Raw genomic sequence first — 16,520 nt, forward strand, 5'->3', positions numbered from 1 at the left:
CAAAATGATGTCTCAAGGTGTTAGCGAACGGGATAAGCATGTCCAGCTTATAAAAAGAGTGTTTCTGACTTATCGCAAATTGTGCCACATGGTTTTACCATAGATCCAGTTGATGACGACACACTCGAGACAGCCAATGAGCAGTGTGCTAAAGGAGGAGGCGTACCACTCCATCAGTTGGAAGAGGTAAATCCCACCCTGCATAGAGGATAATATGAGGTTTATATTTTAAAAGAGATAAATCCACTCCAGAAGCACTAGAGATGGTTCTCCTTCAGTATCATAATAACATATTATGCTTTGAATTTTGTATCTTCTCTTGCACATTCTTCTGTTCCACAGTGTTACCTAAATGAACTCTAATAAAAGGGACCAGTGAAACCACCTCAACAGTTTGAAATAATGCGCAAAGATACAAAGGATTCCAAAAAAATCATTATTTGACATAGTTTGTTTGTTTGTTGATTAACGCCACACTCAGCAGTATTAAAACTATATGAGGGCGGTCTGTAAATAATCAAGTCAGGACCAGACAAGCCAGTGATTGACATCATGAGCATCGATCCACGTTGTTGGGATACGATGACATGCATCAACCAAGTCAGCGAGTCTGACCACCCGATCCCGTTAGTCGCCTCTTTGACAGTGATTCACATAAATATATGTTTATGTTATAGTCCGAATCATTCAGTGGACTCGTCTGATGGCGATTTCGTATGATCATGGACATGTTTTTGTCGCTTATATTCACACCCCTGTCACAAATCAAACGTGGATAATTCGATACGGATAAGACGATACCTGTTAGTTGGCACATCACTCAACTGTATTCCGTTCCATTATATGACATAAACATCTGATGACAAAACAATGAACATACAATGCAGTATTCATGATTGTAGAAGGATGAAGTATGATAGGGTCCACTAAATCTGCGTACTTTTAGAAATGAGCAAAGCTTTCAAAATGTTCGCATGGATGCGTCTTATACCATTCTTGTCAACACTCCATGTTTCGGACAAGGACAAGGCAGGCTATTTAGATGAGTTTTAACGGCATCAGGATGATCTTAGTGGTGATAGAACGCTATGGACTTAATGTTTGAACATTACGAAGATGTTTTCCGTAGGATGTAGGTCAATGCAGTGCACGCTTGGTCCTACAGGTATACAAATTCACCATTGTTATTCATCTTGACATGTCAATCAGACTTGCAACACGGTAGACACATATAAATAGGCTAATTATCAGTCATAATAATATTCATAATCATAAACATATTTCCTTGTGTTGAATAAACACGTCAGAAGAAGTCTCAGAATATCTTATTCCTCCAAACGTTAAGCCTGTTGACAGGGATAGTGCTTTGTAGGGAAGGTCAAATTTGTTCTGAGTTCAGATCTTAATCTAATGAACAGGTTTCGCAGGGAGATATACGTACCTCGGTTACAAAGGGAATGGACACAACGAAGCCAACGAGACACACTCCAGCAGTGACACACATTCGTCGTTGTTGAAGGTATTTTGGACACGCCTCTATGAGTCCAGCTGTGGTCGTTTCCGTTAGACCAAACTGCGAAAGTACGAAGTTAACTTTAGCAGTTTCACAAAGTAGCAATGTGGTAATGGTTACATGATGGTGATGATGAATATCAAGTTGTTCCGAGATTGAAGTGAAGCTCATTACTGGTGTCCTCTCGCCATGATATTGATGGGGTATTACAAAGAGCGACGTAAACCCATACTCACTCACTAACAACTGTTTGATAAGCATTTACATTAATGATGGCATCTGCGTTTTGCAAGCTCTGTACATATTAAACACAGATCTAATTGTAATTAATCGTGCAGTTTCCATCTGGGATTGGGGGCACGGGTGGCCCAGTCGTCTAATGCGCCGCGATTCGCTGTGCAGAGTTGCGTCGCTTGGGCACGCCAGAAACCTATGATTGTGGGTTCGAATCCCGTTTCGCCCCAATAATGTTTCTAGGTTTGTCAGCACCATACCCGTGCTCGTGAGTTTCACGGAAGTAGTAAACGTCTGAGACCTGCATCACCTCGGGCTTTCCTCACACATTAAGCTGACACGCCCTGATATAACTGGAAAACTGTTAAAAGCGGCGTTAAACCCAACTCACTCACTCACTCACTCCATCTGGTATTAAAACTCCCTTGAACAGAAGGTGCCACATGAGGCGAAAAACTACTCACTCACTACTGTTCAGTTATCATTTACATGGCACTTGCGTTTTGCAGGCACTGTACATATTCACAACGGTTAAGTGTTAGTTGGTAGTGCAGTTTCCTTCCAGCATTAAAACGCCCTTGAACAGCAGGTTAACGTGTCATGAAAGAGTCATCTAATAATATCTCAACGTTATTAATATTGTATACCATAGAATCTATTCCCATCATAAAGAGCATGATGAAGAAGAGGACTGCCCACAGTTGAGACACAGGAAGCTGGGCAATGGCCTCTGGGTAGATGATGAATCCGAGACCAGAACCTGTGACAGATACATGTATGTCTATAAGTTGTATGCTGTCGTGAGTGTGAGTGAGTGAGTTTAGTTTTATGCCGCTAATTACAATATCACCTCGGCGAACACTACAAATGGATTTCAGACATTGTACCAATTTCAAGAATAGAACTCAGGCCTCCGGCGTAACGAGCGAAAGCTCAAACCAAGACCCCGGAGTTGCAGCACATGTGTTACAAAGTCTGTTTTATCTCCGCATTGAACAGCATTTCAGTTATATCACGTGTCCGCTTGATGTGGAGGAATGCTCGAGATGATGAAGTTCCTCGGCTTTAGCCAATTTGGTGAAGCCTTAGAACACGGCTATGTTGTCAACAAACCAAGAACGATATTCAAGGCGAACATCTCTGATCATCTAATTTCGGTGCCTAAGACCAGTTGACCACACGTACCTGAAATTGTCCTGAGATAATATTGAACCAAATCATAAGGGTATGATACCCATACACACACACGGGCTGTAATTGCAAAAAGGATTATAACAAACATAATATTTGTGAAATATCTCCCACAGTTGTCGTTTGGGGATATATTTTTGGATACCATCCACCTACGTCTTTTTCATCAGTTTTCCATATTCCATATTTTATATTTATTTGGGTGCTACGAGGAGGACAGGGCGCGTTTACCCTTTTCGCGAACAACTGGTGTCATCACTGATTTTCAGAGATCCATTCACATACTTTTCGGCACAAGTTTGCCTTAATAGGTAAGATTTGTGAAATATCTCCCACAGTTATCATTTGAAATGGTATGCATGTGTATTTATGGATACCAGCCACAGACGAGGTTTTCATCATATTTGCTGTATACATGTCCATTGCTATTTAGTTTATTACTTCTGTGTGGTATCAGGGAACAAACACATATTTGTATGCAAACTGTGGCGGGTGCATCGGTTAGGACAGGACACGTTTACCCTTATTGCGAGCACATGGTGCCGTCACCACACCGTGGTGTTCATGGTTAGCTCATTTGGTACTGGGGCGGTCTGTTACCCAAGTGGTTAAAGCGGTCGCTCGTCACGCCGAAGACCCTGGTTCGATTTCCGATATGGGTACAATGTGTGAAGCCCATTTCTAGTGCTGGAACATTGCGGCGTAAAACCATACTAACTTTATCACTCACTCATTCATTTGGTACTTCTCCAAACCTAACCTTGTGTCAGGTTTCCCACTTTAAAAGGTATAACAACCGACGGACACCTCTACAACTGTCTTCCCATTCTTTAAAGTGTAATTCCCTGGAACAAAACAGTGCGTTAATGTTACGAGTAGGCGTAGCTGTTGTGAACATGAAGAGACAGCTCAGTTGCCACCTTGGCTGTTTGATCAATCTCAATCAAAGTTCATGCACATGTCTGTGACAGTTCGTCACACTTGTCAATGAAATCTCTGTATAGGTCAATAAAGGAACAGATATATTTACCTGAGGATACAACTTCTGATATCGGTATCTGCGCCTGGTGTGCCATGAAGCCCAGTGTGGAGAAGACCACCAAACCACAGAGTATACTACTTACTTCACCAATGACGGTAACTAACACAACGTCTCTGAAATACAAGACATCCAAATATTTGATGTCTTCTTTTCAAATGCAAATTTTACCAACAAGCGAGACTGGCGCAAATGTGGTTCCTGTTTTGACTTGTGCCATCTGTTCCCGTGTATTTTCATTTGGGCAATTGACTCGCCTTTGCATGTATTTGTAACGGATGCCACCGGTTTGGTACGCAGGATACGCTCATCCTTTTTGCGAACACATTTTGATAGTGATCCATAAACACATGCTTATGATATAGTAGGAGTTGTGCAGGACTGTGATTACGGAATGTTTTTGTCGCTTTTATATACTGGTCTCCGTCAAGGAATCTGCATACGCTACATAATGGGATCTTCCCCAATTTCACACAAGCTGAGTATCGTAACAAACAGCAGGTGGAATATCGATCCCTCCACCTCAATCATAAACGCCAGTATCTCTATTACAAAAATTGAAGCACAGCAGACCTGAAAAGTTTTAATACAATATAAAGTGCGTGGAGTTTCACATGTGTTACTCATCATCGTCATCATCATCAAAGACCACGAACTTAGTTTTTGAAGTTAACTGGGGGCACGGGTGGCCCAGTCGTCCAAGGCGCCGCGATTCGCTGTGCAGAGTTGCGGCCCTTGGGCACACCAGAAACCGTTGTTTGTGGGTTCGAATCCCGGTTCGACCCAATTATGTTTCTAGGTTTGTAAGCACCATACCCGTGCTCGTGGGTTTCACCGAACTGGTTAACGTCTGAGATCTGAATCATTTCGGGCTTTCCTCCCATATTAAAAGCGGCGTTAAACCCAACTCACTCACTAAGAAGATAATTAAACATAACAATTTACTTCAAAGGTCTGTTGTAGAAGTTGTTGTAGCTGCTCATGGTGATGAGTGCGCCGTACGTAACGCTCGTTGAATAGAAACCTTGGAGCAGCGCTTCTAACCACACCTATACAATACAAGGTCATTGATGTTGTCTTATAAGAGCTGTGAGACGTGTCGTAATAATAGTCTTTATATATGAAAGTAAATTGAGCACTGTATAGCAAAGATATATAACTATATGTCTCTATCTTTGCTCTCTCGTTTCCCGTCAGATGATTTTAATTTGCCTAAAGTTAAGGTGTGGGTACTTCATTCAAAAGGACTCTGTGACAAAAATTCATAAGTAACGATGAACGAAAATTAAATGTTATTACGAAATTCATATACGAGTTCAGATATGTACGGTGTCGTCAAACCGGTACACATCCACATATGGGGAACGACAGTCACACATGTTACTACACAGTCTGTGTTTTGATGGATTAGGATTTATACGGGACTTAGGGTGCTTATCGATATCAATTGTGGTCATCAAGATTATTAAAGATAAATAATTAATACACATCTGAGAAAGGGCAATATGGAACGGCTACAAAGGATTGGTGTTCAGGGGAACATGACACCCTGAAGAACAAAGGCAGAGAACTATTGCGAAATCTGATCAAAGAAAAGATTATTTCAACATACATTATTTTGACAAAAACATTACGAACTCTACCTGAACAGAAGCTAGTCGTGAGAAGTCTGGACGTAAGAAGTACAGTATTCCCTCCCCTGATCCCGGCATCATGCACGACCTTATGAGCAGCATCGTCAGAAGGATATACGGCACCAATACAGTCACATATACCACCTGCAAATACCAACCTGTAGCATCAAGTGAGGACAACACTCAACCCAGAATTATGAAACCACTAAACATACTGTTACAGCGAGTGAATGCGTGTGTGAATGTTGCTGTGAATGCATCAGTCAGGAATGTTTCAGCCATATCAAAATCATGGCAGCTTTTAAATAATCGAGTCTGGATCAGTGACTGAAATCCCGAGCAAAGGACGACTCCATCGGGGCATGGTTAGATGCAATACGTCAACAAGCCTGACCACTCGATCCATTTTAGTCGCCGTTATAAGACGTATAGGTTAGGCGTCGATCATTATATGTTTGGGAGAAGGTGATGTGATCCGTTCTCAGATATGCTGGTACACATTACTTTGCCTTTTAACCAATTTAATTCAATTCTATTCAGGAATCCATGGATCTACTTAATAGATCAGATAATGAAATCAGTGAGGTGATTGCTTCGCGAATGGCGGTTCTTACCTTTCCTACAGACCTGATGCCTTTCATGAGACAGAGGAACACTACAACCCAGGAAGCAAGGTTACAGAGAAGGAGATGAACCTGGACTGACCCGAAGTTGTTGATTCCACTGGACACCCTCAGAGTGCCATATCTGTCACAGTAAATAGAACGGTTTCATATGTTTGTCTTATTCACAGTCTGTCGGAGTGTGTCAGTAAACGTTAGTGACGTTGTTGCATATATAATATGAGACGTCAACACGAGAGAATAAACTCGTCTCGATTATCAGCCGAAAAAGATTCCATCGGAAGCAAAAAAGCGATGAAGATAAGCATTGAGACTGATTTGGACCAACCATTGTCTGAAGAACATTTGATTCTAAAGGCTAATTACCCTGTAGCCATGACATAACTCCACAACTTAATTGTCATTATTAATTAGGCGCTAATCTCCGTTCTAATCTTCACCAACATTTCATTGTATATTGACTGTCAGTCAACCTGGGCTACCATATCACTTCCCGTTAATTCCTGTTATTTATAGTATGACATTTATTGCCTTAATTGTTGACCCCATGAGCTGTGTCGGTTCATCACGCCCATATGTCCCATGTCCCGAGCAACGCCATTGTCTCTTTGTCTGTCCATTGTCGTTCATTACTATATATGTGTTACCATTAAACGGTTAGGCAGCTTGGTATTCCAAGCGCTGGTGTAAGGACGACCTGGAGCAGGATGTGCCGCTCGTAGTTAACGTCCTGCGGTTGAGCTGGAGTTCCGCTCATCTCCTGTTAGCCTGAGCTGGAAGGTCCGCTCATCGCCCTGATTGTGTTGTCAGAGCAGGTATTCCGCTCATTGTATATTTGTGTTTATTGTTTATACGTTGAGCATAAAACGTTTTGGGACAGTGATGCCGATTTTGTCTTTGATTCCCCCAAGAATTCCCCGTAATCGTGCGCGTTCACAATAATATGATTGGATCACTATAAATCAATGACGACACCAGGTGTTCGCGTAAAGTGTGAGCATTTTCTTACCCATTTATTCCACATTTATTCCACATTTATTCCAGGCACCAATAGTAGTCTGGAAGTTTACTATGTATGCTACAATCTTTCTCTTACTGCCAAAATTCTTCTGATGCTGTCAATGTTACATTCGACTTTCTCCATGCTGAGTAGACAAGGCGGTCGTCTACTACATTTGTGTTTGCGTGGGTCTCGTTGATGGATGAAACGTTCCCTAGCCTACTGACACACAAGGGAGTGTTCCACCAGTTGTCGCACGTTGTCCATGGTAACACGGACCAGAAGGACGTGTAGATGTAATATATGGACCAGGTAATAATGACATTGTACAGCACACTTCCTAATGAAGATGTCATAACCTGAGAAATACCGATACCTGAAACAAAACGTGTTTATCACAGTCTGCATGATAATATTATTTCATTGTCTAATATATTCAATCTTTTCGTTATGGAACTCATATCTTTTATATTGAAATACAAGTGCATACTGCCCAGGATGTATAGTTACACTCCTATGACCGACAAACATTTAGGTAATGAACGATGCAACGATGGAACATCTAACCTTTAAACAGAGGACAGAGGACCCACACGTGTCCAGCACTCCTGCTTGAGAACTGGCTGATGGTGATCTCCAGGAAAAACAGCGGGACAGAGCACGTGATGATTCCAATAAAGTAAGGAATGAGAAACGCACCTGTCAACAACGACATGAGCCACAAGTAGAACAAATGACGAAAAGACACAAGACACATCATTCTCATCCCATGGTCACCATAGTAAATGTACAAGGTCACCACCAGAGAATAACCAATCTCGATTATCTGATAAAAATTCAGTGATGACACCAGGTGTTCGCGAAAAGGGTAAGCACGTCCTGCCCTACCGGTTGTACCCGCCACTCACACACCCTTCATAAACAGGTTTGTTGCCTGACGCCGCACAGTATACTCTTGTCACAACTTTCTTGTAAATGCTCGATTGTACCTCAAAAGAGAAAGGTAGACAGGGAAGGCTGGAACCGCTGGACTATTGCGCGGCATTAACGGAACGTTGACTATTATCAAACACATGAATGAGTTGCATTACAGTGGAATGTCCATTTGCCCACAAAATGCGTCTTTTTAACACCGGTCCTTTTATAACGAGCACATTATAAAAAGTAATAAGAATGCATATTGCCCAAAACGAAATACACACTTATTGAATTAATAAGATACAAATATTGTTACATATTGTATATGAATAATGTCTTTTCGCGCTATATAACACTTGCATGGTGTGATTGGAAAACGTTAGCTTCTGAATATCTGAGAGGTTGTGTGTCTGTGAATTACATGTTGTTAATGCTCTGAATAACTGCAAATCTTTACAACTCGCTTACTGATCGTACATGGACATCTCAAAGTTCATATCCTTCACAACGTATAGCTCAACATCAATGTTCACGGTATGCATAATGTCTGTAGCGTTATCTAACACTGGCATGGTATTATATTTGGAACACGTTAACATTTTAATAGCTCATGGTCCCTAAGATTTATAAAGTTTCAAATTGAGCGAATACACGTTTCATACTGACCACCGCCATTCCTGTTACAAAGGTAGGGGAATCGCCACAGAGACCCAAGGCCCACAGTGAACCCAAGGAGCGACAGGATGTACTCTCTTTTTCTCGTCCATTCCTCTCTGGCTGCTACTGAACTGTTTCTATTCTCTTTGCGACAGACATCGTCCAGAAATATTTCACTCTCCGCCATGTTTGGATCCACAATGAGCACTTGTGATGGCGGTTGTTCAGATGTTCCCTGGCAGTAGACAAATAAAAGATTGGCACTGACTGGGACTGATTAAAGAATAGGCACAGCTTGTTCATTGGTTAGTATAGCTTGCTGACGTGCGCATAGTTATCTGAAACCATTTACAACATCTGGTGCTGCAAGTTGTACTTTTTACAATTGTTCAATTTATGTAACATATTCAAATTGGTCGAATACTTTTTAGTTTAACGTATTCAAAATGTACTTATAATATAGAGTACGCCTTTCACAAACACCCATACTATTTGGCGGCCAATACAATATTTATGCATCGTCATAACAACAACTGTTGCATATAATTAATTCACTTGTGACATACTGTAGATGCAACACAAAACTAATACTCGCATTAACAGGGTGTATTGAGTGACGTTTGACGTAAACATACAGTTTATAGCCAAAACCATGGCTTTCGGACGAGTTGATGACTATAGTCTGGAAGGTAATTTAAGGTACCGACGTTTACTACAATATCTGAAAAACTATTGGACCTACTCCAGTCAAAGTTGGTATGAGATTATTAAACAGTCATACATACCTGGATATTACATTTAAAGACAATCGGTGCATGAATAAAAAATCTGTCTATTCAGCTATCACTATATTTCATCAATAACCAGACCTGTTCGTCACGGGTGGAACGAGCATTCATTGTAACAGCCATCTGCATAATGCTACCCCTGCGTCACAGGGCCATATGACACAGTTAAACGAATCAACTCAACTCGAAAGGGTGCACGGGAATCACGCACGTTGAGACGCCCAACGCCAACACCGTATTCGTCCGTGCGTGAATGAAAACTACTTTGTTGATAACTGTTTGTTGTTTAACGCCGCACTCAGCAATATTCCAGCTATATGACGGCGGTCTGAAATTTATCGAGTCTGGACCAGATAATCCAGTGATTGATATCATGAGCATCGATCTACGCAATTTCGATACGATGATATGCATCAACCAAGTCTGCGAGCCTGACTACCCGATCTCGTTAGAAGCATCTTTAACAAACACTGTCGCCTCTTAAGAAGACACGCATCTAGTTCTAACCCAGGTCTTACACGGTTACTATGCAACCAACAAGAGAGATTTATAAACATATATGTTTCATCATTCTCACATTCTTCAATTAAACAATGTCCCCAAGGCGGTGTATGAATGCATGTTTTACCTTAAATCTTGCCCCGCCTATTTTTGGTTTGGGCATGTTTCAAACATTCTTGTAAGAAGATCCTAGACTCCACTAACAGTCATCGCTGTATATATGCTACAATCATGTTTTCTCTCAGTTGCAGCTTTTACCATTTGTATCTATATCGCGTGTCCCGACGAGTGTCCCATGTACTCTGTATTATCAACCAGCAAACTTGCTATTGTAACAGATGATCCTCACCGGTAACATACATTAACAAACACAAAATATTCATTTTACACTGCAGATGAAAACGGTAAGCTGTATAAATTCACGCAGTAATGTCAAACCATACAGCCATATGAAAATTTTAAAAAACGTCCATATACGCATGACAGTATATTTGGCTTTAGTTGATTCGTTATTTTTTTTACGCATAGTTGCGACTTTATTCTTCAAATCTGTCTGCATTGATATGAAGAACCGAACATGTGTTACCGGTGATGACTTATATTACTAATCATTAAGAATTCAATAATGTGACTACAAGTTTTCTCACATTTATGCCGATTTGTTTTTAAACCATTGCTAAGTCGACAGACAGAAACACATACTGTGACATACATATAGATATATAGACATAAAGTACATGTATACAGGCAAAGCCTTTTCTATAATGATAAATATGAACTCGTCTCTTTATTGAAGGGGCAGTCGGGTAGCCTAGTGGTTAAAGTGTTGGCTCGTCACGCCGAAGACCTAGGTTCGATTCCCGGCATGGGTACAATGCGTGAAGCCTATTTCTGGTGTCCCACGCCGTGATATTGCTGGAATATTGCTAAAAGAGACGTAAAACCATACTCACTCACTCTTTATTGAAACACAGTCGAGTGTACTGTTGTTGCAATGTTGCATCGCACTATACTCATTCCTATTTCATATTCGTAGTCCAATGTTTAAACATAATACAAACATAATACAGTCTTAATATATGAAATATAATTCATAATGTAATACACCAACAACTAATATTTAAGTAATTTTGAACGTGCAAACAACGTTGTTATAACGTTTGTATTCCAACCTTCAGGCAATGTTTTAATAGAACGTTAGGCGAACGTTTTGAACGAACGTAATGAAAATAGGTTAAACCAACGTTGCGACAACCATGTTTCCCTTACATTATATTCACACAACTTTCCAGCAACCTTGTGATAACCGTGTGTGTCAGCTGGGAAGTGTATACTAGCTTTAGCACGGCAGTTTGATACGAGCCTTTTGTATTTTGAAACTGGAGGATATAAATCTAGACGCACATGGTAATATGATGCACATATATTTAAATGTATGACATTGTTGAACAGCTTTTCAATTATCGTTAAAATTTATATTTTTAAATTGTCGTATAACGTCACACAATAATAAAAAGAATTAATGTTACACTGCAAACACGAAAACGTCGTTTTTTTCCGTATATGGTCATTGGACGGAAAAAACGACTAAAAATTCATTAAAATTGATTAATTGGTCAGCGTCTAGAAAGTGTCCAGAATAGGGTCGAGTTTTTCAAGCGTAAAATGGACGGGAAAACGATGGTTTTTGCTCCGCCTTGTACAACTGTTAACGGCCAATCAGATGGCGCTGGTCCCCCGACGCACGTGATGTCCAAGGCTTCCTTTCGGAAGCTTTAGGTTTCGTATTTCTGGCATGCCTTGCTCTAGTATCTGTCGCGCGCAGTGCAGCGAGATTTGCTGATAAGCTAGTTTTAGGATATGTTACATGTTAATGGAATTCAGACACGCGCCAAGAAGTCAAACCAAACAATGTTACTAACTAATGTTACTAAGTTTATTGTGGTAACGGCTATGTACAGTTACAATAGTTACAATTAGTAACAATAACTAATTTTTTAATGTGAAGTTTACAAGATTTACGACTTGGACGCGAGATCGGTCACATGACGTTCTTCACGTGACTGTATTCTTGAAAAGGCGTAAACACTGACTACTTCCACATTCCTGGGGAAAACCCTTGGAATTCCCTGGTACGAATTCATACAGAAGCGTGGTTGCAAGCCCATTTAAGGATACCCTCGCTACAACCACTCCAAGAGAGAAAAAACACGAAAAAAAATCCAAACTGTCGCAGTGACAATTTACAGAAATCTATGAATTTACCTTAGTATCTATTTGACACATCTTCACAATCACCTTTCAATGATCGGCCAATTGATCAGTGATGCCAAAGGCTTGAAATAGCCACAGGTTAATTAACAACTTCGAAAATATCTCCCGTCACGTTTATCGTGTCGGCCATTTTGACGTATTGTACTTGATGTAAATGTATTACGACGCTCTGTCATTGTAATTGACTTACTGAGGTAATTCTGTAAAAGATCTTCTTATCTAATGAGGATATTGTTTGGAATATATTTCTTGTAAACATACTAAAACATATGTTCCTCGCTAACTATTTTATTCCGGGGTGGCCCATTAAATCTAGTAGTAAGTCAAGGCACCATGCGTGATCTGTTATTTTATGTGTTTAAATTACGATTTGGGGGCGTTAATAAAATACGCTGACGCAAGTATATTCTATTCAAATCAATTGGATAATTGAATATGCTTTCTTTTACATATTACATAACATCACTGCGCAAAATATGAACAGTTGCAGTAACACACTACGGTAATCGCATTAAACATCATTTTCAACTGTACAGTATTTCAGTATTTCAGTTATATCATGGTGTATCAGACTGATGTGGGATAAAAATCCGAAGTGGTTCAGGTCATCCAACGGGTGTTCGGGAAAAGGTGAGCGTATCCTGCCACACAAGTGGCACCCGTCACAAACACATGCAAGGACAAGTCAATTGTTCACCTGAACAAAGCACGGAAACACACAATGATGCCCATCCTCAGTTTTACCGAGCATGTAAATTATTTTGTCCGTCAAAAACATGGACGAGTATAAACAATATGTTCATTCACGTAATACATGTCATACATTTGACAAAATGTATTGACCCTGAGCATTATTGTTAATCACAGCGTATGCAGTTGAACTCATCACCCATCCCATTATTGATAACCCTTCTTGAAGATCTATGAAATCAGAAGCTGCAACACTCTATCTTTTAACTGGCATGTCAGACTTCTATTTCATTACCCTATGGAAGGGACATTGTCTCGTTGTCGCATTGTCGCATTGACGCCTTTACAAAAACAAGCAAAACGTGTCAAAATTAACAAAAGCGCGACAATTGGCCATTTGTCGCATTGTCGCGTGTTCGCATTGTCGCTCTTTGATAATCCTTTTCTTTATTTTACAAAAGGGCGACGATGCCGTAACGCGACATTTTCAAGGTCAAAATATGTCTCGTTGTCGCATTGTCGCCCCATCACAAATGTGTATAAAAGGCGTAAAGTTCAGTTATTGTTACAGTTAGGAAGTTCAACCTGATAAATGTACGTCTTGAAATGAAAACACAAGTCCGTCCGCGAGTCCATAACGTTTTATTGTGAGCTCTTCTCTAAAAGTGCTTAGTGTTCAACTCCCAGTTCCAAACACGTAGTACCTCCTCAATAATCCACATACCTCCAGTGCAGTGGTCTTCCGGAAGATCTTACTCTTGACCGTATTAGACAACTGACGAGTGCACGCCTGACCTGTGACCTCGTTGCAACCCTCGTGATGTGTTTGCCGAAGGGAGAGGTGTAGGAAATGTGTGCTCCAGCCCAGCGCAGAGCTCGCGACACACTGTATACTGATGTATACAGTATATTGCAGTTGATATACTGTATACTGCATGTGATACTTATTTGCGGAAATGTTACACCTTTCAAGATTCAAGATTCAATTTGCATATATTTCATATACAACAGACCGCCGTCATATATCACTGGAATACTGCTGAGAGCGGCGTTAAAACAAATTGTTTTCATAATGGAGCGCTGCAGTCATTTAAAATAGAACCGTATACATATGTACATGTAGTACCAACTCACTCTATTTGTTTCGAATATTCAGCAGAAAATATATTATTAACCAGGTCTTTGGGAAAAGATATCAGATTTTTATAAGCAGCCACATAGGGATGATAAAGGACCCCTCGCTGATTAGGTTCTTGTTTACTTAAGAGCAGAGTTGGCCATGTTAGATGATATAACCAAAATCCGGGAGCTCCGGCGGGGGGCAAGCTGGTCTTGTTAGTGTATGGTATGAGCTGTGACGCTGACCCAAGAGAATAATGTAAAACATGAGACCAACTCAAGTCTATAATGATTGGGAAAGTCTAGATTTCCACAGCTCTAGCCTGAAATTAAGAATTGTTCTATGCTTCATTTTAATTGTGTAGACATGGATGGACCAACCAGGAAAGAAATTGATGGAATATTAATATCACATGTTACCACTGATCCAGTTAAATTCATCACACAATAATAAATTAGTATTTGACATTACGGCATTTGATTATTAGGGCATGATCATGTACATGTTCACTGTAGTAATGTACACACCAGTCAACTTGATTATAATTTTTATCAAAGTGTAGCGCGGCATCAACGATTACTTTATGATATCCTCACTTGTCATCGATGTATTGACATCGAACAATGGACGGCAATTCGAAATTCTTATGGATAGCTTCAATAGGGACAGCGCCGGTGTCAGTACAATTTTCCTAGTTAAAATAAGTATCTACAAAATATAATCTGAAGCAGACAAGAACAATATTTTTTTATTAATGCTTACTTTCATGGATAGAATTAACGCAATCTAGGCTTGCCAAATCGTTCTAGACTTGAGCTGGATTCCTTTTAAATTTATTCTGTATGGTCCGGGAGACGAACGGGCGTCAGTATCGCATTGAGAACTGGGACAGCCTTAATCAGTGTAATCGGATATGTTGTGGAGTTTCGGTTTTGGGCTGTTTGCTGAATATATAGAATTGCGAGTTATGTATACTCTGTATTCTTTCGTCATGGTAGCATATATATTTTCTATGTTGCTTTTTGAATTATCCACGAATAATGAGAACTACAATGTAAACCTCTCTCTGGAGATATGCAATAATACTACTGAAGGGCATATCTGAAAAATGGGACTTCTCGACAAATATTTCTTTCTTAAATACTACCCGTTACAGGCATTCTGATCATTATATCATACTTTGTACAGTTTAAAAGTCAAATAATGGCAAATTGTGTATCTTTCTACATTTTGAATTAATTATATTTTCTGAAATAAAACCTTAGCATCAGATAGTGATATACACGAATATGATCTATACTATTATAAATGAATTATCAATTTCGTATTATGAATTAGATAAACAGAAATATGATAGTAAAACAAATTATTTTAATCTATTCTTGTGAATAGGTAACGAGAGATCTAGGCAACGCACTAACGTAGCCATTTATGAAAAATGAAATATTAAAAGTTTAGGGGTTTGAACATGCACATTGAATGACAGGGAAGAAAGCAACGCAATAATTAAATTATGAATCAAATTATGTTATATTTATAACAGAATATTTAGAAAATATAAGTTTAATTTCTCATTGTTGGAAGGTGTTTATAATTATATAGATTTTGTTTGATTGTTTGTTGTTTGACGCCGCACTCAGCAATATACCAGCTATATGACGGTGGTTCGTAAATAATCCAGTCTGGACCAAACAATTTAGTCATTATCATCAAGAGCACCGATCTACGCATTTGGGATACGATGACATGCATCAACCAAGTCAGCCAGCCAAGTCGCCTTCGTACAAGCATGGGTTGTTGAATGCCTATTCTAACCCGGATCTTCACGGGTATTTTTTTAAATAATAAGGTGCAATGAAGTTCTGTATATGTCCATAATAAGTGTGTATAAGTAGATGGATAATATGTCCATACACGCCAAGTAAATGGTATATGCATTAATTTAAATGCAAATGATTCAATGATGAGTTCTTTCACAAGTCCATATTTCAAGGCATGTATTTGATATTCATAATAACTCCACAAAAGCTACACAATGGCAACAAAACGGTACCAGCATCACAGATACCAATAATACATGAGATACATATAATTACTTTAAAGTTAAAACATGTATCTAAATAGAAAATTAGAAGGATACACTTCCGACATTTTTCGTATTTTGTTTTCGTTTGGAGAGAGAAGTTGTGATTGGTATCTGATGGGTGCAAACAGGTGTTCCCTTCCGCCCAGGCCTTGCGGCAATGCTATAGCCCAAAATGAAACAAGTCTTGTTCAACAGGTTCAGACTCAAATTTCTATCCCACTTGGGCTCTTTTTAAATTTAAATATAATTTCT

General features: G+C 39.6%; 1 protein-coding gene across 1 annotated transcript; it reads right to left on the reverse strand.

Annotated features, from left to right (window-relative positions):
• Positions 1-69: 69 nt before the first annotated feature.
• Positions 70-6,854, reverse strand: LOC125381110 (sodium- and chloride-dependent glycine transporter 2-like). Its single transcript, XM_048397329.1, has 8 exons — positions 6,766-6,854; positions 6,226-6,358; positions 5,621-5,755; positions 4,923-5,026; positions 3,969-4,093; positions 2,395-2,507; positions 1,442-1,573; positions 70-198 (listed from the first exon to the last, which is right to left on the reverse strand). The coding sequence occupies exons 1-8, from the start codon at positions 6,852-6,854 to the stop codon at positions 70-72; spliced, it is 960 nt and encodes a 319-aa protein (XP_048253286.1).
• Between the last annotated feature and the right edge of the window lie 9,666 nt (positions 6,855-16,520).

This window comes from Haliotis rufescens, unplaced genomic scaffold (assembly GCF_023055435.1).
Source record: "Haliotis rufescens isolate VD_foot unplaced genomic scaffold, xgHalRufe1.0.p SCAF_17, whole genome shotgun sequence".
Lineage (NCBI taxonomy): Eukaryota > Metazoa > Mollusca > Gastropoda > Lepetellida > Haliotidae > Haliotis > Haliotis rufescens.

Excerpts from the sequence above, each read along its gene's own strand:
- LOC125381110 (XM_048397329.1), bottom strand. The coding sequence starts at position 6,854 with ATGGACAGACAAAGAGACAATGGCGTTGCTCGGGACATGGGACATATG. Across the intron at positions 5,756-6,225 it reads GCATCAGGTCTGTAGGAAAG|GTGGTATATGTGACTGTATT; the intron begins GTAAGAACCGCC and ends TGGTATTTGCAG. Across the intron at positions 1,574-2,394 it reads TGATGGGAATAGATTCTATG|TTTGGTCTAACGGAAACGAC; the intron begins GTATACAATATT and ends GTACTTTCGCAG.